General features: G+C 43.6%; 1 protein-coding gene and 3 non-coding genes across 4 annotated transcripts; 3 read left to right on the top strand and 1 right to left on the bottom strand.

Annotated features, from left to right (window-relative positions):
• The first annotated feature begins 1,155 nt into the window (after positions 1-1,155).
• Positions 1,156-1,238, top strand: trnal-cag (transfer RNA leucine (anticodon CAG)). Its single transcript has one exon. It is a non-coding gene; the product is annotated as a tRNA-Leu (tRNA).
• Positions 1,239-1,971: 733 nt separating this feature from the next.
• trnal-caa (transfer RNA leucine (anticodon CAA)) lies at positions 1,972-2,054 on the top strand. Its single transcript has one exon. It is a non-coding gene; the product is annotated as a tRNA-Leu (tRNA).
• Positions 2,055-17,885: 15,831 nt separating this feature from the next.
• Positions 17,886-18,050, bottom strand: LOC130376386 (U1 spliceosomal RNA). The gene has a single exon (XR_008894021.1). It is a non-coding gene; the product is annotated as a U1 spliceosomal RNA (small nuclear RNA).
• Positions 18,051-18,913: 863 nt separating this feature from the next.
• Positions 18,914-20,874, top strand: LOC130402093 (uncharacterized). The gene is made up of 4 exons (XM_056606206.1): positions 18,914-19,249; positions 19,537-19,608; positions 20,243-20,668; positions 20,812-20,874. The coding sequence occupies exons 1-4, from the start codon at positions 18,962-18,964 to the stop codon at positions 20,872-20,874; spliced, it is 849 nt and encodes a 282-aa protein (XP_056462181.1). The 5' UTR covers positions 18,914-18,961.
• The last annotated feature ends 1,395 nt before the right edge of the window (positions 20,875-22,269 follow it).

Here is a 22,269-nt window from a genome sequence, read left to right as displayed (position 1 = left end):
TATGACATCTGGTTCTCGTTGTTTGTGATTATCTGTTCAAACTTTGTAATATGGAGAACATTTGGAAAAGGTAAGGAGTTTTAAACTCAAAGTGACTCGCTGGCTAATGTCTGGTAGTGGACATGGTTAATGAGATGGGTGTCTGCATGTCATTCTGTCTCAATCTGTGTGCGTGCGTGTGCATTAGTTTATAGTGTAACTATGGTAACGTTACAGCGCATGGTTGCTGGGGTTTATTATCGGTCCATGTTTTACGGACATTTGAACATACGAGAGCAGTAACCATGATGGCGTTTTGTGTTGATTGATTCAAAGGGTCTGATGAAAAACGTCTGGATGGCCGAGCGGTCTAAGGCAATGCGTTCAGGTCGCAGTCTCCTCTGGAGGCGTGGGTTCTCGTTGATTCTGATTATCTGTTCAAACTTTGTAATATGGAGAACATTTGGAAAAGGTAAGGAGGTTTAAACTCAAAGTGACTGGCTGGCTTCTTTGGGGTGGTAGAAAGGGGAAATGAGAGGGGTGTCTTTCTGTCTCAATCTGTGTGTTTGCACGTCCGTGTCGGTGCATTAGTTTATGTAAGTAGTGTAATCCATGTAACTATGGTAACGATTCAGCGCATGGTAGCTGGGGTTTATTATCGGTCCATGTTGTACGGACATTTGAACATACGAGAGCAGTAACCATGATGGTGTGTTGTCTTTATTGATTCGAAGGGTATTGTTAAATTGCGTCAGGATGGCCGAGCGGTCTAAGGGGCTGCGTTCAGGTCGTAGTCTCCTCTGGAGGCGTGGGTTCGAATCCCACTTCTGACACTACATTTTGATCTTGTTGATTGTGATTATCTGTTCAAACTTTGAAATATGGAGAACATTTGGAAAAGGTAAGGAGATTTAAACTCAAAGTGACTGGCTGGCTACGGTGGGGTAGTGGAAATGGGTAATGAGAGGGGTGTCTTTCTGTCTCAATCTTTGTGTGCACGTCCGTGTCTGTGCATTAGTTTATGTAAGTAGTGTAATCCATGTAACTATGGTAAGGTTACAGCGCATGGTAGCTGGGGTTTATTATCGGTCCTTGTTTTACGGACATTTGAACATACAAGAGCAGTAACCATGATTGCGTTTTGTGTTGATTGATTCGAAGGGTCTGATGAAATACGTCAGGATGGCCGAGCGGTCTAAGGCGCTGCGTTCAGGTCGCAGTCTCCTCTGGAGGCGTGGGTTCGAATCCCACTTCTGACACGACATATGGATCTCGTTGATTGTGATAATCTGTTCAAATTTAGTAATATGGAGAATATTTGGAAAAGGTAAGGAGTTTTAAACTCAAAGTGACTCACTGGCTAATGTTGGGTAGTGGAAATGGTTAATGAGATGGGTGTCTGCGTGTCATTCTGTCTCAATCAGTGTGTGTGTATTAGTTTATGTATGTAGTGTAACCCATGTAACTATGGTAACGTTACAGCGCATGGTTGCTGGGGTTTATTATCGGTCCATGTTCTACGGACATTTGTACATACGAGAGCAGTAACCATGATGGCGTTTTGTTTTTATTGATTCGAAGGGTCTGATGAAAATGGTCAGGATGGCCGAGCGGTCTAAGGCGCTGCGTTCAGGTCGAAGTCTCCTCTGGAGGCGTGGGTTCTCGTTGATTGTGATTATCTGTTCAAACTTTGTAATATGGAGAACATTTGGAAAAGGTAAGGAGATTTAAACTCAAAGTGACTGGCTGGCTACGGTGGGGTAGTGGAAATGGGTAATGAGAGGGGTGTCTTTCTGTCTCAATCTTTGTGTGCACATCCGTGTCTGTGCATTAGTTTATGTAAGTAGTGTAATCCATGTAACTATGGTAAGGTTACAGCGCATGGTTGCTTGGGTTTATTATCGGTCCATGTTTTACGGACATTTGAACATACGAGAGCAGTAACCATGATGGAGTTTTGTGTTGATTGATTCGAAGGGTCTGATAAAATACGTCAGGATGGCCGAGCGGTCTAAGGCGCTGCGTTCAAGTCGCAGTCTCCTCTGGAGGCGTGGGTTCGAATCCCAATTCTGATATGACGTCTGGTTCTCTCAATTCTCAGTGAGAAAACAGTGTTTAATACGCTATACAAAACCACTCAAGAGCCGATGGTGGTGTTTAGATACGATGTTGGTGACACGGTTAGAATTTCAAAAGTCAGAGCTACATTTCGAAAGGGGTATGAGCAGACATTTACGGATGAATATTTTGTAATATCGCAGCGCATAGCAAGGTGTCCTCCAGTCTATAAGCTGCAAGACTATGCAGGTGCCCCTGTCCATGGAACATTTTATGAGAAAGAGCTACAAAAAGTTAGAGTGTCTAAAAACAAGGTGTATAAAATAGAAAAGATTATAGATAGAAAAAGGGAGGGGTCTAAGAATCTGCTATATGTCAAATGGCTGGGCTGGCCGGAGGCATTCAATTCATGGATAGCTGAAAAGACACTAGTCGATGCATAAAGAGACATACAAGAGACATACATTCCATTATAACCAGAGTGTACGATGGATAAGGAGGTGTCTGGAGGGTTCTATGTGACTCTAGCGAGTAATGCATCGGCAGGGATCTACCCACAAAATAAGATATGGAATTTTAGAACTAAATTAGCAAAATCTATACACACCAAGCAGCCCTATGAAGTAGGCCTAATTGAAGCTCAGTACCCATGCAGCTGGCATAGTTTTCCTACCGAGGACGCTACAATGACCATTCACGATGGTAAAACGGGTCATAGGACATCATGTCTATTAGTTGGTGGGCTTTATGAGAGTATCGGATCGTTATTACTAAAAATCAACAAGACTTGGGCCAAATATGATCCTAGCGGTAGAGTTATACTACATCATGAAGGTATTAGAAACCGCGTTTATGTAGAAGGAGACGCTCACCTATCTATCGTCTTTAGAGGAAAACTGGCCGCTATGCTGGGTTTCGACGCAGGGGTCAAGCTATCAGCCCATAAATCGTATGCAGCATACGCCCCCCATCCCACGGATATTCACGGCGGGTGTTACAACATGTTCATATATAGCGACATCGTTGACCATCAGCTGGTCGGAGATAGTTATGTCCCCCTGCTAAGGAGTATTAATATAACCGACACCAGCAGGAGACACTGCATTCACATGTTCGACAAGCCGCATTACGTACACGTAGCCCGAGACCCTCTTGGAGATATTGAAATCGATCTAAAGTCTGACCAGAATACAAATATAAAATTCACATACGGCAAAGTGATACTCAAGCTGCATTTTAGACCTGTAAAACAGTAGAATCCGTAGTACCGTCTATAGGGATGAGGGGGTATAGACCGCCTTACGACGAGAACAAATATGTTCAGTATTATTTAAACCAAGCAGGGAGTGGGCTACCTGGCTATGAGGGTAGCAGCACACAATATGGAGCTGGCATCGGAGGGATGTTCCGTAGCCTCTTTAGAATGGCTATTCCGTTATTTAGGCGAGGGGTTAGCATAGCAAAGCCTCATCTGAAGACTGCTGCTAAACATATTATAGGCGACGTTATGACCAACATAGCCCATGCTGCATCTACGCCCAAACAGCAGGGGGCAGGCATGAGGGTATATGCCCGAAGAGCAACAAAGTATCCTCCTATAGGATGTGGGCGTACCCGTGCACCGGCACGACGTCGTAAACAGAATAAAAGATTGGCATCTATCAAAAAGAGATCCAAACCTAAAAGGAGCAGGAAGGTGGCATCCCGTCGTTTTAGAGGGGCAGCTAACGATATATTCATCTAGTATAGCAGGAGGGTTGAATAACAATGGCGTTGCTACATAACATGTCAGACGAATGCATTAAGAGCGAGCTGGATCTCTTCTCCCTGCCGATGACGCAGACATCGATAGAAAAAAGTACATATATTGAAATACCCCCGCTATCGGCGCTAACAGATGGTGGACCCATAGAGTTCTTTGTATCGGCCAGTAGCGAAGACTATATAGATCTAAACAACACGTATTTACATCTGAGGATCAAGATTACTAATCCTGATGGAACAGACTTGGCTCCGGCGGCACCCGTGGGACTGATTAACTATCCAGGATGCACGTTATTCTCCCAAGTAGATATTACTCTGGGTGATAGGCTTATCACCCAGTCGTCAAACACCTATCCATACAGAGGCATAATAGAATGCCTGCTAAACTATGGAAACGGAACATTAGACACCCAATTTGGCTGTGGTCTATTCCAGAAAGACACACATGGACATATGGACGAGATTCTTCCTGGAGGTCTCAATCTAGGCTTAACGACTAGGAGTGAATATACAGGGCGAAGTCGTATAGTGGAGCTGATATCCCCTATACACGTCGATATGTTTTTTCAGGAGAAACTGTTGATTAACGGAGTTGATCTCCGCATGAGATTCATTAGAGCAAAAAATGATTTCTGTCTCATGTCCGATGGGGCTGTGGAATACCGGGTCTCTATAGCGTCTGCAAATGTTTTCATTAAAAAGGTATCGGTAGCACCAGGCGTCAAGCTGGCACATGCCCGTGCGCTAAACCAAGCTAACGTTAAATACCCTGTTGATAGGGTACGTCTAAAGAATGTATCCATCGCTGCGGGCAGCCGTATATGCACACAGGATAATCTATTTCTAGGCCAAATACCCAAGATGGTTATTATAGGCTTTGTGAATAACGAAGCATTCACAGGGAGCTATGCCAGGAATCCTTTCAGATTCCAGCATTTCGGCATTGAGTTCTTATCCCTATATTGCGACGGTCAGGCATATCCCTCTAAACCCTTTCAGCCTGACTTTAGAAATGGTCTCTATACACGAGAATATTTCCAGCTCATTCAGGCTACAGGTCGACAGCTCAAAGATAGAGAAATAGCCATTAATCATAAGGAATTCGGGGGCGGGTATGCATTATTTTGTTTCAACCTTGAGGCAGATGAGGGCTGTGGACAACATGTATCGCTAGTCAGAACAGGGAATGTGAGGCTAGAGGCACGGTTCAGAGCAGCATTGGCTACAACGGTCAATTTGATATGTTATGCAGTTTATGATTCTGTTATAGAAATATCAAATAGACGACAGGTGCTGTTGGACTATTACTGAAAAAGGCGGTGCGATATGAATACTATAGAGCTAACAGCCGTGTGTCAGAAAATGGCACACAAGGCATATTTTCTCGGCGCGTTACCGTGTAATCACCTACCCCGGGAAATTCATCAGAGGCCTGCTATGATGGTGGTCAACACCGAACCTTCACATATGGCCGGTGCGCATTGGCTAGCCATCTATATTACTGATGAGAGACAGGGTTACTTTTTCGACTCCTACGGCAACCCACCCTCATACTCTGAGTTTCCTGAGACCATACAGCGTTTTCTCGATCAGCACTGTATAGATGTTGATCATTCTACACAACAGGTCCAGGATCCGTCAAGTACAGCATGTGGGCATCATTGTGTTTTTTTCTTGTTTAATATGCAAAAAGGGGTATCCTATCAAAAGTTTTTGAAAATGTATGGGGATAATTTACCCCGTAATGATGAAAAGGTTTATGACTTTGTTAACCGTGTACAACCTAATGTCTGTAATGAGCATGATATGATGTGTGTGCAGTCATGTGTATGCGGATGTAACATGTAGCATGTGTTGTTGTTGTTATGATTGTTTTCTGTATTGATAATAAAAGTACAATAATTTGATTACATTTTAGTAGTACTGTTTTCTTTTATTTTTACGGATAAAACATACATTTAGATACATAATTTAAAATGGCAACCACTCGGCCACATGCATTCCAGGTGAAGTAATAGATGACAAGGGCTGCTTGCGTTTCCTCCTTTTATCGGATGAGCCAGGGGCGGAGGCCATCGCATTGGCGTCCGTAGTGCCGGGGCTATGCTTATACATGTCTACAGTTTGCCTGAGTTGTTTATTAGGGATAGCCGATAGGGGTATATTATTACTGGCTAAAGATTTCAGAAATACATTCCAGCCCAGTGGTCTGACAGATTCGACAACATGGTAAGGGGCGGTAACATTCTTTAACAAATCAAACATATGGGACCCCTTAATAGTTTCGCCACGTAATATGATCTCCCCCTTGTCCGACCATGAAACATTTTTAGATTTCTTTAAAGAGTCCAGGATATGTCGGGTATTGCTCTTGCTTCTGACGGGTATATGTTTCATTATATCCTTATAGATATGATCGCCGGTGCCGTCATCGTCATCAGCACTATGTTGTGCCGCCATAGGCGTATGAACAGGGTCCCCCTCAGCAAGCGACAGAGTTAATTCTCCATGCTCGCGCTGCCCTTGCTTTACCATGGATAGATAACGCTGCAGGACAGCGCCGTACCTGGCCGCTTTTTCATATAGGTCTGTATCGGGAGTGTTCAACACCATCGTAATGGCTTTATCCAGCTCATTTTCAGCAGTCTGTCTAACAGAATCCCTGGGCGGGGTATGTTTTAAGGCATCGAGTTGATGTTGAGGAACTAGATACATCTTGTGCGTATGATCCATTATAATCACCCTCCTCTTGAGAACAGGCTTGTAAACAACGGTATGGCCACAGACAGCAGGGGTAGTAGAAATCCACCAGTCTGATTGATTAGTCTTTTCTTTCTAGATATTAGTACATTTTTATTGGCGAGAATTCTGAGGTCCTTCTTTCGTCTACGCAATTTCGTATGCTGGCGTGGAGTCAGAGGTATTTTGCCTTGTAAAATGTTCAAGGCTATTTCACACAGCGAGTTGATAAAGTCGGTGTTGGCTGTCCTGAGGATAACTTTACGTTGGGCCGGAGGTGCGCTATATAGTTGCTTAAGACGCTCACGATTTCTACTTATACGTGAGGACATGGTCTTTTGGGCTAATCACTTTGCAACATGCCGGTCTGACAATATATCTGTTCTAAGTCTCATGTTGTCTGGGGTCATGGCTTTAAAGTCTACAAGTAGATAGCCGTAAGGCATGTCGGTAGCATCGTTAAAGGCTTCTAGAAAATATTTTGTCTTGCATGGAAACATCTGTTTGGCTATCAACATAATCTGATATTTGTCACGAGGGTTCTTAAACAAAACCATGTAATTGGTATTTAGACTAATTGTACGGCTGGTTTTACCCTGCATAAATAAATTCTGGACCAGATACATACAACTGAGATTACGATGGTGTACATATTTGGTAAAAACGTACTGAACCTCTATATTATTGCATGCATCGTTCATCAAGTCGTCAATAATGAGCAGATTTCTAGTATGGACTGGTAAGATTGCATCATCACATAGAGATTTGGGGATCCCTTCTACAAAGTGAATGTTCCTTATTTTAAGTAAATCATCATATATGGGCTGCCAGCATGAATAAACATATACTATATTCTCAATCTTTTCTGAGAATAACCGATCCATATTTTCAATGACTGTTTTGACAAAGTAGGTTTTGCCGCTGTTTGAAGGTCCCGATACTACCATGCTGAACGGGTGTTGAAGTCTAGGGTCGAACGTTGTGTGTACAGCAGCCATCTCTGCGGTCTGTGTGCATCCCCTCTGATGGACGGATGTATTGTGACCATAGAACCGTGAAACATTTGACAGTTAACATTCTTTATTAACACCGACATGATTATTAGCACAGTCATTCATACAGAAATGATTAAAATAAAAAAGATGAAAGAAGAGAACATGGATCATTTGAAAACAATAAAAAACAAAATAGCTAATAGCATGATTATAACATAGTATGATTTGATTTTCTTAACACAATATGCATACCCCCCGCAAAAATATAAAATGAATAAAAACATGGATCATTTGAAAACGATATGTAAAAAGAAGAAGAAGAAAAAACATGGATCATGTGAAAAAGAGAAAAACAATAAACAAAATGGTTAATAACCGTAAGGAAGCGTGGTGTAGTCGGGGAAGACCCTGCGTTTGTTGCAAACCACCCTAAGCCGTTTAACTACAGTAGCGTTTTTAAGCAGAAACCTAGTCTTATCTCGCTGGATGGTATCTACAGTGGTGGTGATGTCGAGGGTTTGAGGCCGATGGTTGACAAAATCATCCAATAGACATTTCAGGGTCTGCTGGGTGACCACTTTAGCATTTGCTGCATTTAAAGTCACCCCTTTGCTTTTGACGACAGACTTGTGGTCACGGGTGTGGTATGCATAGCTTTTAGGACCTGTTGAGACATATTCGCTAATGTAATCCTCCTGTTCGGTACCATACAGATCACCATCATTTATCTCGTCGGTCAAGTCGCCCAGATAAGGGCCTAAAGGGGGTACCCAATCACCCTCCTTAGAAACAAAAATGATGCTGTCTGTGTCGCAGTAGAGGACACGTTCCTGTAGTTTGTCTAGAAGATCGTAGAGCATGAGCCTGGCATGGGCGGTAGTCACAGCCCCCACAATCACGTTGACATCCCGCGCCCTCGCGAGACGTGCATCTACATGTTTCCATTGTACAAGGGCTACTTCATCAGAGATAAAGCAAAAGTGACTAATGTGATAGCTATCGCTAAACATGAGCTGAGTGAACCTTTCAGGGTCAGAAATTAGCTCACAAGTGGGTAGGTCTGGGCGTAGTGAAAAGCGACCCCACAGACTGTTTAGAATCAACTTGTTGCAATTACGCATGGCCTTGTTCACACACATGTTGTCGTGATCCAACTGTATACCCTCTTTTGCCAGATAGTTTTGCACATACGCTCGCTGTTTCTCCGCAGTGTCCACTGTGCTGGGGTATCCTGAAGCCTCCTATTTACGCTTGAGAAACGTTTTGACATACCCTTTAAACAGAGTCTCTGACCGTTTGGGGTAGTGCCACACCTCATGCATTTGGATTAACTCGTAACCCATTTCGACTGCTTTTTGTAGCTCAAAAGTCACCCAGGTGCCTGTCAGAGCCCGTTCATCGTTGCAGTGATGACACGCGTCTGTCTGATTGAGCTCAGTGGCACATGTACCACAGAGGGGGAACATCAGCTTCCCATGACACCTGTAGGGGAGCACAGGATGGTAAAGACCTCTGGGGGGCAACACGGTGCATTTGATGATGCCGAAATACCCATCCAAAGGACCAAAATTCCTGAAAATGATCTGGGGGTGCCCTATAGGATAAGGACAGCGAGCCTGAACTGTGGGGTAGAGAGAGGTAAAGTCATAGTAGCGTATTTTCTCACCGGGCTCGGCCTTGTGATACATTTTGATGGCATTGGTGCGACCCCCATAGAGAGAGTCGCGAGGATCAATCCTAGGTTGTATCTTCAGAGTAGCCAAGAATGCCTGCACTGCAGCATTGGTCTTTTTCAGACCGTGCCACTCACACTCCCACATGACCACAACTCTTAAACCATGATCTCTTTCGAGAGCCTTGACTTTGAGGTGAAACTGCACCCACAATTCGCCATAGGTCTTCTTGAGGACAGGGTTCTGGTGGCCAGCGTTGTAGCACTGTTCACACCCATGATAAAAGCATCCTGCAAATTCATAGGCTGTGTTTATAGATGGTGCATGTCCGTCTAGGAAGAATGGTCCATATTTAGCCTCTCCATGGTTGAGAGCATGCCGAATCTCCATGTTATTGGAGTGGGATAGATATTCAAGCCACTGGATGGATGCGCATGAGAACGACTTTTGCTTTTTCTGATAGACCCCCTCGTAGGTCAGTGCCAGGACGTTTTTCTTCAAGAACGACTTTTTGAAGGTGGCCATGCACGCCGAAGCCAGAGTGGCATAGGACAAGGGGTCTATAGTGGCACACTCTATGAAATTTTCCCTGTAGATCCCACACGCCGTGTATAGGATCCTCACGTCGTTGACACAGTAGAGACGCAGCTGTTTCTGAAAGTCAAATTTTTTATGTCGTACAGATCTGTACCAAATAGCAAAATCTGTCTTTTGATCGCTAGTCATGGAATCATATCCATAATATGAGATCTCAGGGTAGGCACCGACATAAGACTCGTTGGCCCGTGTGTTGAATTTATGCGGAAAATTACCTTTTGCCATATCGTCAAAATCCAACGCCGCCGGTGCATTAGCCAATCGCATGGGCAAGAAGCTAAATGAGTCGACCCATCTCTGATGGTAGGCGTCATCACGCATCAAAATGACTCTGCTACCCTTCATGACTAAAGTGGGTTTAATAGCCTGCTTGGTCATGGAATCCAGGACGATATAGTTATCAAAGCCCGACGCATTGTGTGCAACAAATGTATACAACGAATACTCCCCTCTTCTGTAGCGTTTCACAAACTCGCTTACACAACCTAGACCTGTAGCATACCATTCTATGCCTTCAGACGTTGTAGCAGCCACACAGTTTGCTTCGTGACGACCATCATGCATGCGCGTTTCGAAATCATAGTATATGTATTTATTAGGCGGAGCGTCGTCATCAGAGTCATCCGATGGACCCCAGCGACCACCCCTGCGTTTCTTTTTCTTTTTCTTTTTGTATGGCTGGATATAGCAATCATGTATTCCATCATCGGGCCTCGGCTCCCCACAGTTACGACACTTTGCCTCGCTGCATACGTGACCATTATCGACACCTTCCTCCTCCTCCTCCTCCTCCTCATCCTCCTCCCCCACCCCCTTCTTCTTCTTCTTCGGTATGATATACTGTCTACAACAACGATCGCAGTATTTGAGCTTTTCACAAGGTATCATGTCATGTTTGGCAGAATGCTTCTTGTGTGTGTTGTAGCAGACCTGCGAACGGCATATACGACTACAGTCCTTGCACTTTATCGTGCGACCTGATAGTCTATCGCACACTGTCAGACACACATTGCAATGGATCGGGCATTTGTGGAATAGAATTCCCTCATGGGCCTTGTAACAATATTCACACACATATCCCGTACCAAAGAATGCCGTTCTGTTCTCTATGCAATGATAATGGTTATCATGGAGGTATAGCCATACTGTTTTTGGATGTTGGCCCGTATGTGTCTGGAACATCTCCAGCTTCCTGAATGCATCATTATGATGAAATATCAGGATTTTAACATCTAGATGTCTCTCAAATTTGGAAACATCCGAGAAACCCACAGAGTGATCTGGGGCAAACCCCAGATCACTGTGTAATTTGCGAGCCGCCTCCAAATTAGTCTCTTCGGCCGCTGTGTCACCCCCGGTTACCCCCTCATGCAGAAAATGTGTCATGCATAGTGAGAAACACAAATTGTCGTGAGTATTACTCGGTGTGTAGAGACTTAGCTTCTTCTTGTGTATGATTTCATCATAGGGAATGTTTTTTAACTTCAAACGTGCCCCACCCCGTTTGTTGTGGACCCCTGTGACCACCAACTCTAGCACATCATCCGTCAGACCTGTGTCGTTGCTCTGTATGACTTGGATAATATGCTCCATAAACAAATCCGCATTGTAATCGTCACCCGTTACGAGCACAGCCTGTACATCAGAGGCCAATGAAGGGCCTCTCAGCACCACGTTTAAGACACTACCATCGGCTGCACTTTGCGAGCAGCTTGTTATGACACCCGACAGCCTCTCCCTGATCAAATCAGGGACCTCCTGTAAATTTGCAAGGGATATACTTCTCAGATCAATGGACTGTCTAACCTCAAAGCCGTTAAACCGGGGAAATAATCTGGTATGCAACTCGTCATTATCTTCCCCCGTTACAGCAGGCACCTGTGTACCATCATAAGCAGCACCATCACCAGCACCTCCATCCCCCACCCCGCTACCGTCACCACTGCCATCATCGTCAACAACAGCCTCGCCATCACCGCCACCACCACAACCCCCCACGCCACCACCACCACCACCACCACCGACCTGTATATTCGACTCTATAGGGACCCCTGCCACAGCCGGGGGGTCCTGAAAACCCTCACCAATCCCTTCATCACGTGGCGACCCTTGCAATACATCGATCTGCGCTGATATGTATAGACTCTCTTGTGCACTATCCAACCACCCCCCGACAGCGTTAAGTACATCTCGTGTGTTTGCCCCCGCATACAACACACCCCTCGACTCTATAGGGACCCCTGCCGCAGCCGGGGGGTCCTGAAAACCCTCGCCAATCCCTTCATCACGTTGCGACCCATGCAATACATCGATCTGTGTGGATATGTATAGACTCTCTTGTGCACTATCCAACCACCCCCCGACAGCGTTAAGTACATCTCGCGTGTTTGCCCCCGCATACAACACACCCCTTGCGTCTAAATCTCCTGGTGCCTCTAGCCCCACCACGCCATCTAGACATGGTTCGTTCGAAACATTTATCTGTGCTGCCTGATATAGAGCATTAGCCATGCTACGGCCCCATGCATCAGCTGCAATTAACACCCGTCTAGTTCTATCTATGCCAACACATATTTCCCGCCTGTCTAAACAACCTTCTGCATACATGCCCCCACCCACCACATGGCCTACGGCCGACAAATGAGACGTATCGCCGGTTGCGTCATACCTCATTGCCATCTCTTCAAGTTCTAAATCCATAATGCTACCCCCACTATCAGATCTACGCCGTCTCTTGGGATTACCGTCTATAGATTTGAATTTCCTTTTTCTAGGGTTAATGGCGTTATGCATAGTGTACGGCTATAGTTTTTTTTTAATGCTGATAGATAGAAAAAAAAAATAAATAAAATAAAATAAAATATATATATATATATATATATATATATATATATATATATATATATAAAAATTATATTTAAAAAAAAAAACGTTAATTAGTCAGGTATTAAAAGAAAAAAAGTTTTATTACATGCAGTTTAAAACAAAAAAAAAATACCCTCTCCACAAGATAAAAGAAAAATAAAAGAAAAAACATTAAAAACAAAAACACAAATCAAATAATAGCATTCACCGTAAGCTTTGCTAGTGTGTCATTCATCACAGACATCTCGGTACACATTGCCCGATAGGCATTGACGTTAGCTTCACTAGCAGATTCCATTAACCAGAATTTTCGAGCGGTTTTAGAAGCTCTTAACCCCTCTTGCGCATTAATTCTCTCTATGCCCTGTGTGTTGACACGCACAGCTGCCTCGGCATCCAAATGCTTACGCTGAAGGGCCACGATAGCACGTCCATTACTGGTCTCAGTGTTTGGGGATTCAGCAGTCATACGATCACGCGCATTTTCGGCCCTGATAGCGATGAAGGACTGCTTCGTCTGCTCTTCGAGAGCCTGATATCTACTGTCACCACGTTTACCAGCCGCCACTCCCAGTTTACTCTGACGAGCAATGGCTAAGGAGTTTACATTCACCGTTGCAGTTAACACGGCTAATTTATCAGCAAATTCTTTACGCCATTTAGCATCTCGCACCCCTGCATGGTATTCACCAACAGCAATTGCGGGACCGGCTGGTAGCCGCGGCACCGCTACCTCATGAGCGATGGGACTCACGATACACGGAGGGTCGCGGATAGGGTCTTGAATGGTGTGTAGGGATCCAGATGCAGGACCTGCAGGCTGGTGGTGTTGTACAGGCTCTGCACTGGTGGTAGCCTCTACGGATGTAGCTGGAGAGTCGACCCACAGAGCTGGAGTGAAGTCGATATGATCCAACAGCGATGAATTCCAGGACGAGTCCAGGACGTCGCCAAGACCAGCCCAATCATTGGCGGTCAACCCTGCTAGTGGCGCACACTGGGGATCTCCATGGACTATTTGTAATAGAAAAAAGAAAAGAAATCAGTATCAATCCCATCATGATCATTACACTCTATAGAATATACACATACTTTTTTTTTTCATTTAATTTCCTACCGTGTTGTATAGTCCCATCCGGTTGCACTGTGACTGTCTCTGTAGGCGACGCCGACACATGCACATCCACTTCCCCGATCACTTGGTGTTTGGAATCAGACCATACAGCTCCATGTTGCACGATTTGCGGGTTTATAACGGCCTGAATAACCTGATTATAATTCTCCGGAGCTAGACCACCATGGGTGGCGTCCTTGCGGGCCTTTTTCAAAGGAATTTGTAGCTGTTCTATGGCCTGCGGTGAGCAGGGTATAGCCCCGCCTATTCCCGCCAACCTTTTCAAATTCTTCTTGGATAGTCGACTTGGAGTTGGTCCGGGGGTTCGCTGATTGACTTTGGCCGCGATAGGTACTAAACGTGGATCAAAAACAAAATACAAAAGTATTCAGGGGTTAGTTTTGGTTGTTTCAGATGTTAAATTAATAGATATTTTATTTTGGTAATACAATAGATATACTAATGGCGGACGTATTAACAACTTACCAAAACTATCGCTTGTCAACGCATTAGTCTGATCGGCTAGAATTGGTCTTTGAATGTTGAGCCGAATATCATGCAAACCTGTTACACATTGGGAAAACACAAATTTAATAGTTGTTCTACATGAATATACCATAGCAACTAATAATAATAATGATAGAGAGAGTGTTATGGATCTATATATAACACACTACTATAAAAACAAACAAACATACTTCCTCGTGGACCCTGCGGCTGTTTCACGCTCTCGCCGCCGGGACCGCGAATCGCTGTGAAGTAATCGATGCTTCGGTCAGATATAAACAGCTGATTCACATAGACATAGTCATAATATAATCATAATACACTCATATGAATACTTACAGTCCGTCGGCATAGTAGTGCCGGACGGATCGATGTTTTTTTTTTTTCTTCCAGCTGCTACGACGCGTTTACTATCTTAGAATAGTGTGTCTAACGTCCGGGGTCAGAGGCCGTACTCTTCCGTATCAATGGGGCCCGTATATTTATGCATGATAGCACCCCCTCTGTAGACATTCGCACCTAGGCCCCCCGACGTCATAGACTCCTGACCAATAGGTACTGATCACACACATACTTGGGCACCGCAGGCCTACGCACACTCATCGCATCATAGACAGACAATCTCCTAATGGTAAAATAAAGTTAAACCAAATACACTATATTAGATGAAAATTACTAAAATATCTTAATAGTATCATGATATCGCCTAATATATTGTCAAGGTGGACCACAGGCCGTATCTTCACTATGTTAGTACTATGTCCCGCTGGTGAACCCTCCTTTTAATCCTAATATAGATATACCTATAAATATTTATATATATATATATATCTATATCATATCCCATATACGGATATGTTATCGGTACCCCCAGTACTATATATAAATATATCTGCCGGTTTCATAAAATAGTAGGGTAGATTAAAAAACGCCTTAATACGCCGCACACACACACACACACACACACACACACACACACACACACACACACACACACACACACACACACACACACACACACACACACACACACACACACCCACACCCACACCCACACACACACACACACACACACACACACACACACCCTCCAAATCACTCTGCATAGTACCAGGGAGCCATCAAACAGCACGTGTCTTCCATAGACAGCTCCCCCATAATCAACATGGAGCCGGGGGGTGCCCGTCAGACATGTGTAACAATAGAGGTGTTGCTTCTCCACAGACATTATGGCATCGAATTATACACCCCACCGTTTCCATTGGCATTGAATTACACTTTTATCCTACACTACTTACAAACACATTTGTTATAAGAATTGTACCATATAATGATGCTGCTGTCCACATATTGTTAATAGAATCATAGCCCATGAAACATCTGTTGACACACACACCCACGCACACGCGCACACGCACACGCACACGCGCACACACACACACACACACACACACACACACACACACACACACACACACACACACACACACACACACACACATCCACACACACACACACACACACCACACACACACACACACACACACTGTGTGATAAGCTGAAAGGAGCTTCAGCAGCCTCTGAAGGCTGAAAACATGGATGCGAAGTACAATGACACAAACATGTCTCAACAGTGTAACCGTGTGTTATGTTCAAAAGCACAAGCTGGATCTGTTGGACAGGAAAATGATTGCAGAACAATTAGTTTGTCATAATGAGCAGAGACAAAACACATTTGTAAAGCCACTTGAGGCTGTTGCCATGAATGTTCATAACTGTAGCTCTAATGACATTTGGCTAGAGCGTTTGTTACTTGTATGTAGTGATGTTATTATGTAGTGACACACAGAGTGCAGGCTGTCAAACCAGTGGTCAAGTTCAACTTCAAATGTTCTCCATTTCATGCTGAGACCTATCTATGATCTATGTATAATGTTGGGCTTATGTGTTTATGGTGTGGTATTACTGATTATACAGTAGCCTAACTGAAAATAAAACGTGTCTGATCGAATGGAACGCACTTGCATGCTTCTAATGTTCTAAGAAAACAAGATGAACCCTTGACACACACTGTTGAGGACATTTCACGTTCAAGTGTCTGCAGAGGGAGAGAAGTCAACTTACTTGTTTTCTCTTGAAAAAGCCGTCTATAGTCCCCTGTCTTTTTCTTTTAGTTTTCGGCATCATTGGCTATATTGCACGAAAAAATAAAACAGTTTTAAAACTAAAGTAGGCTTAGTTCCCGTCGGAAGAATGAATGGGATCTTATGCTAGGAGGTAACTAGCTCTTGAATAGAGAGCCATGAACCTTGCATCTATTAATGATAAATAATTAATCGCTTAATCGCTTTAATCGCTTAATATGCCTGAAAATGTTGCCTTCATTACAGGCAGTGAATGATGCTGATCTAAAACAGTGATTCAATTCTACCTTTTCATTGAAGGCGTCAAGTCAGTATGCAGCACGAACAGTTAGGCACAGCAATCTGTGAGAAACTGCTTGAATGACCGCGGTCACCGCGCTGAGCTCTCAGGCAGTCGGGTCTCGGGAGCACCGCTGCCAGCGCTTTCTGCAGGCTGCGCGAGCTGTTTAGTCTACGTAACGTCAATTGTAGCGCTGGGATTTACAGAGTGATCATTTGATACAGAGGGATGCAATCATAGCAACCATTTTAAATTGCATACAACAGGCGAACGTTTACTATTTTTTTATTAGAAAAGCTGATTTTTGTGAGGATTTGACGAACAAAAGTGGAGGGGATGGAATGGCCTTCCAATAGAAGTGAGGGGGATGCATCGTACTCATCCCCCGCGTCTGATACGCGCCTGACCACAATTATAGCCTATTAAATAATGACGCTAAGCTGCCAAGCTTTGTATTCTGTAACTTACCTGATATGAAGTGATCGCTGCACAAGCGGAATCCAACAGCCGGGGGGTCCCATTTTTCAGTCTTTTTTTGCTTGCTCCTGGCTCTTTTAATGGCGCTGATCCACTTAGCTCGCCTCTCCGCATCTTTAGGAATGCGGTAGAACGACGTACATTTATTTTTGCCTCGTTTATTTGTGCAACCTGGTGCACAACAGTTATCGACCATGTCTGCTCCACCACAAGAGCGCCAGTCTGCCGAATACTGCCAAAATGGTGGTGCCCACGTTTTCCCCGCCCCAACAACGTCAACACCCGGAACTCTATTGCAGCCAATGAGCTCGAGTTGACCCTGCTTAGCCTCCGAGATCAGACGAGATCGCGCGTGCTCAGGGTGGTATGGCCGTAAGCAATTATTGTCTTGTCCATACTAACTTTTATACAGGAGGAACCCATAATGAGTGGGAGCGCTGCTGTGGCCAGAGACGGGACTTGTACAGAAACAATAATTTGATCCATAATGAATGAAAGAAATGAATGAATGAATGAATGACTACGTTATTCCAGACTCAGAGTTCCACATCTGAATGTAATGCATTACACTGCTTGGGCGTGATCGTTTGCGTGATCTTTTGAATAAACGTAGCGTTGCAAAACGTGGGATGGACGGCATTAGTCAGCGCGATGAAGCCATTCATAGCTATTATTTCTTTAGAACAACATGATCAGGGGAGAGCGCGAACGCAGTCCCCCACTACCAGAAATTATGCAATCGAGATTCCCACATTTGGGGAATTCGCACGGGTCAGCAACAGCCTCAGTGCAATGGCTGAGCCTCGCTATGGGTGAACCACCTTCTTGATCGTGGTATCGCCCTTGCCAGGTAAGTATGAGTTGTACACGTTCAGGTGGGCTGAACGATGCCCACGCTTGTTCCCGTGGAGAACGGTTGCAAAGCATTCGGAGATGTCTAGACTTTAATAAACACTGTAGACCACCGGTCACACGATGACAGGCGAATCTGAAATCAGCGTGATGGAAGCATAACGAAAGGAAACCTGGAGATCCGAGTTATCGACCCGCCACAGAAAGAATCCTTTTTTCTTTCTTAAACAACAGAATATCGTTGGAATAATTGTAAACAGTGCGTTTATGAATTGTAAATGACACTTTATTGTCTACAGGCGGACGGGTGTACTCTCAGGTAGTGATGTTATGGTTTGCGTCGAGGCATCGGGGCGTGTGTCGAGTACCTCGGCTCCTCCCCCAGCGAAGCTCCGTATCACATAGGCGAAATGACGTAGCGCGTGACGTTCGTATGGGGCGCCGTTTGTAAAAACTCTGTTACAATTTTTTAGCTGATACATTTTCAACATTTAGCTCACTTTCCTCACATTTAGCGCATTTTCCTCACATTTGAGAGAAATTCGTGTAAAACAACATGTTATATTTAATTGTCAACAATATGTTCAAATGTACAAAATCCATGTTAGAAATTATATCTAAATGTTATATCTAAATCTAAATGTTAAATATAAATATAAATGTTAAATTTATATCTAAATGTTAAATGTTAAATCTAAATGTTAAATCTAAATCTAAATGTTACATTTATATCTAAATGTTAAATCTAAATCTAAATGTTAAATCTAAATCTAAATATTATATATAAATATAGATGTTAAATGTTAAATGTAAATGTTAAATCTATATCTAAATGTTAAATGTTAAATCTAAATGTTAAATCTAAATCTAAATGTTAAATCTAAATCTAAATGTTAAATGTTAAATCTAAATGTTAAATGTTAAATCTAAATGTTAACTCTAAATGTGTCGCCAAGTGTAAAGCTAAATATTTAGAAAATATTCAAATCCTTCGAAACCACGCCCGCTTCAAATCGCGCGGCAAAGATCGAGCGGCAAAGATCGAGCGGCAAAGTCAAAGACAAAGAAGACAAAGACAAAGACAAAGACAAGCAGGCATGGCCGGACGATCTCTGGGAGTCCTGGACATCGAACGGGTGGTCATTGCAGCTGTACGGGCTGCACTCCAGGGTGTAGCTCCCCCAGTCCAGTCCACATCAGCAACGGTAAGTTAAGTTGTTTTAATTTGATTATTAATTATTAATTAATTCTTTATGCAGACGAGGGGGTTAGCCACTGTTAGCTAACCCAGCCAGTTAGCTGTGTGGTATATGCTAGCTGAAGTTTTGTTATCCACTCCACTGTAAGGACTCTCTGTAGCCTAGTTGACTTAGTGATTACCAGTGACAAAACCGACCACTTACTCTATGAAGCCTGTGCTGTGGTTAACATGTGTAATATTAACGTACTTTGCCGCTATATCTCACATCTAAAATGCGGGCTCTTGTTTCAGGTTTCAACACCAGCGGTGCCCAGTGCCTCAGGCACTTCCAACTTTGCCACCACCGTCACATCACTGAGATCAGTAAGTTGTGATATAATAGCTGGATAACGTTTATGTTACCCTGAGAAGAATACAACTATTGATATAAAATAACTGGTTAATATTGAAGTTCAACACTGGTAATTTGAGGATCAGGGCTACAACTAACAATTCGTTTCATAATCGATTAATCTGATGGTTATATTCTCGATTAATCTATTAGTTGTTTGGTCCATAAAATGATAAAATGTTGATCGCTATTTCCCAAAGTTCAAGATGACATACTCGTTGTCTTGTTCTGTCCACAACCTAAGGATATTTAGTTTACTGTCAAACGGGACTAAAGAAACCAATACATATTATAAATAAAGGTTGTTGGTGTTATTATTATTTGAGATACTGGAATAAGATCATTTTTACTCAAACCGATTATAAATTATCAAAATAGTTGGCAATTAGTTAAATTGTTGTCAACTAATCAATTAATAAAGTGTTAATGTGAAATGTACTAACTTGATTGGCATATAATGATTTCATCCTGTGCATGGCAAAATTACATTAAATGTCAGCATGGAGACCTGTATGCAGTTCTTTACAACTTTACTGTTAAACTTGTTAAACTTGGTCATTATCAGCTCTATTAAGAAAAGTCTCTTGATCTGCTTGTTTTCAATAGGCTCCTCTGCCATCCATCCCTCTACGTAATCGGGCTCAATCGGGATACTTGAGACGAAGGAATGTCAAAACATACACGAAGGATGTTGTATGTTTAACTTTTTCACCGGGGGTATCGGTCTTCATTATACCCAGAGGAGAAACTCGGACCAGGTTAGCCACGGCTGGCCTTGTTGGAAAAATTTCTTTTTCCACAGAATGGTCTGAAGACCAAGTGAGAGCTGAAATAACAGCTATCTTCAGTGGAGTATTTGGCTTATCAGAGCACCAGTCACTTCCATTTCAGTTTTTGAGCACCATCAAGGGGTGTAAAAAACTGATGATACCGCAGGTCACCTCCAATTTCCCCTGGGGTGGTAAAGAAGTTGCCTCCGTCTGTTCCAGCACATGCCTGTATATTATGGCAGAAATGGAAGTTCCTGCACAGGTGAGCATTTTATTGAATACATTAGTGTGGTAACTCGGCGGACAAAAGGCTCAGTCTAAATCGGGTGCTGCCCATTTATTGAACTCAGAAAAAGCTTTCAGCCCACACTAGTCCACAGTTTTTTGGCCCCTATATTTTCACAGACCTTGGGCCTTGATCTGTTACTGCACATGGGACGGAACACCCATAAACTGGTGCTCCAGTGATGAGCACACCTGTACTCAATAACTGAATCATCCCCCACATCCTATTCCAACACATACCTCTATCTCCATTTACTAGCTAGATGTTGTCTCCCCACACCAAGAAAATATGTAATTTTTCAATCAGATACAATTATGTCTGATTGAATTACTGTTCAAGTTGCCTGTTTTTACATAGGAGTACCTTTTTCTTTTGTGCAGAACTGTAGTGTGGAGCTGTCTGATGACAGTGATTTTGAAAGCCCGGTTGTGCAACGAAGGAGAGGTGAGTAAAAAAATAAATAAATTACACCCCTCATTTGTATAGAAAATCCCAGTAAACGACTCTCGAACCTCTCGAGGTTAATTGCTGATCTGACTTGATTTTTGTGATGAATTGGTGACTTATTGCATTATTGAACTTATTGAAACAAGTATTGTTTAGGTTATTATTAAGAGTTACTGGGTAGATTCTCTTTATGTAGTGACTCGGAGAGATGCACCGTCCAGAGCCAAGAGCGAACACTGTGAGAGGCAAGAGAGGGTGGAAGCCAGTGCTCCTCCATCTGATGATGGGATGGACCTACAGGGACAGCGAGGGCCAAATGAAGCTATTAGGGATGCAAACAATTAATCGATTATCGATTAATTGTCGATAAGAGATTACTCGATTAAAATAAATTACTTGCAATTAATCGCGTTTTTAACCCGTAATTCCCCACTCGTCCACGTGAGGGCGCGCTTGACGCCAGACGTACTTGACGCACACGCGGGAACACAAGCGGGAACACAAGCGAAGCAGCACAAGACAAACGAAAAGCGGGACACTGACACGATGAAGACGGCAAAAGGGAGTGCAGTATGGAGCCACTTTAAGTTGGTTAATGACGACAAAGACGCCAAATGCACAATATGTGGAAGTATTTTAAAGTACAACAACTAAACGACATCGTTGAATTACCACCTAAATGTGTCACATTCAAATGTGTCGCTGCTCCTTTACTTAGAAAGGAGTCATCTGAGGTGGTTCGGGCATCTGGCAAGGATGCCCACTGGGCGCCTCCCTTGGGAGGTGTTTCAGGCACGTCCATTGGGGAGGAGACCTCGGGGAAGACCCAGGACTAGGTGGAGAGATTATATCTCAACACTGGCCTGGGAACGCCTCGGGATCCCCCCGTCAGAGCTGGTCAATGTGGCCCGGGAAAGGGAAGTCTGGGGCCCCCTGCTTGAGCTGCTCCCCCCGCGACCCGACCCCGGATAAGCGGATGACGATGAGATGAGATGTGTCACATTCAGAAGGAAATTCAGCTTCAGAGAAGAATTGCCGTTTATCAATGAATCGATCATCGATCGATAAGATGAAACAACTATCGATTAATGAATTACTCGATAATTTGCATCCCTAGAAGCTATGAATCA

The sequence above is a fragment of the Gadus chalcogrammus genome, chromosome 2 (assembly GCF_026213295.1).
Source record: "Gadus chalcogrammus isolate NIFS_2021 chromosome 2, NIFS_Gcha_1.0, whole genome shotgun sequence".
Taxonomy (NCBI): Eukaryota; Metazoa; Chordata; class Actinopteri; order Gadiformes; family Gadidae; genus Gadus; species Gadus chalcogrammus.
The sequence above is the reverse complement of the archived record's forward strand: the minus strand, read 5'-3'. Positions and strand labels throughout refer to the sequence as shown.

What these genes read in the sequence shown, in the direction of transcription:
- LOC130402093 (XM_056606206.1), top strand. Translation starts at nt 18,962, where the DNA reads ATGTTAAATCTAAATGTTAACTCTAAATGTGTCGCCAAGTGTAAAGCT. An exon ending in TCCAGTCCACATCAGCAACG is followed by an intron (nt 19,250 to 19,536) that starts GTAAGTTAAGTT and finishes CTCTTGTTTCAG; the next exon opens with GTTTCAACACCAGCGGTGCC. An exon ending in AAATGGAAGTTCCTGCACAG is followed by an intron (nt 20,669 to 20,811) that starts GTGAGCATTTTA and finishes ATATTTTCACAG; the next exon opens with ACCTTGGGCCTTGATCTGTT.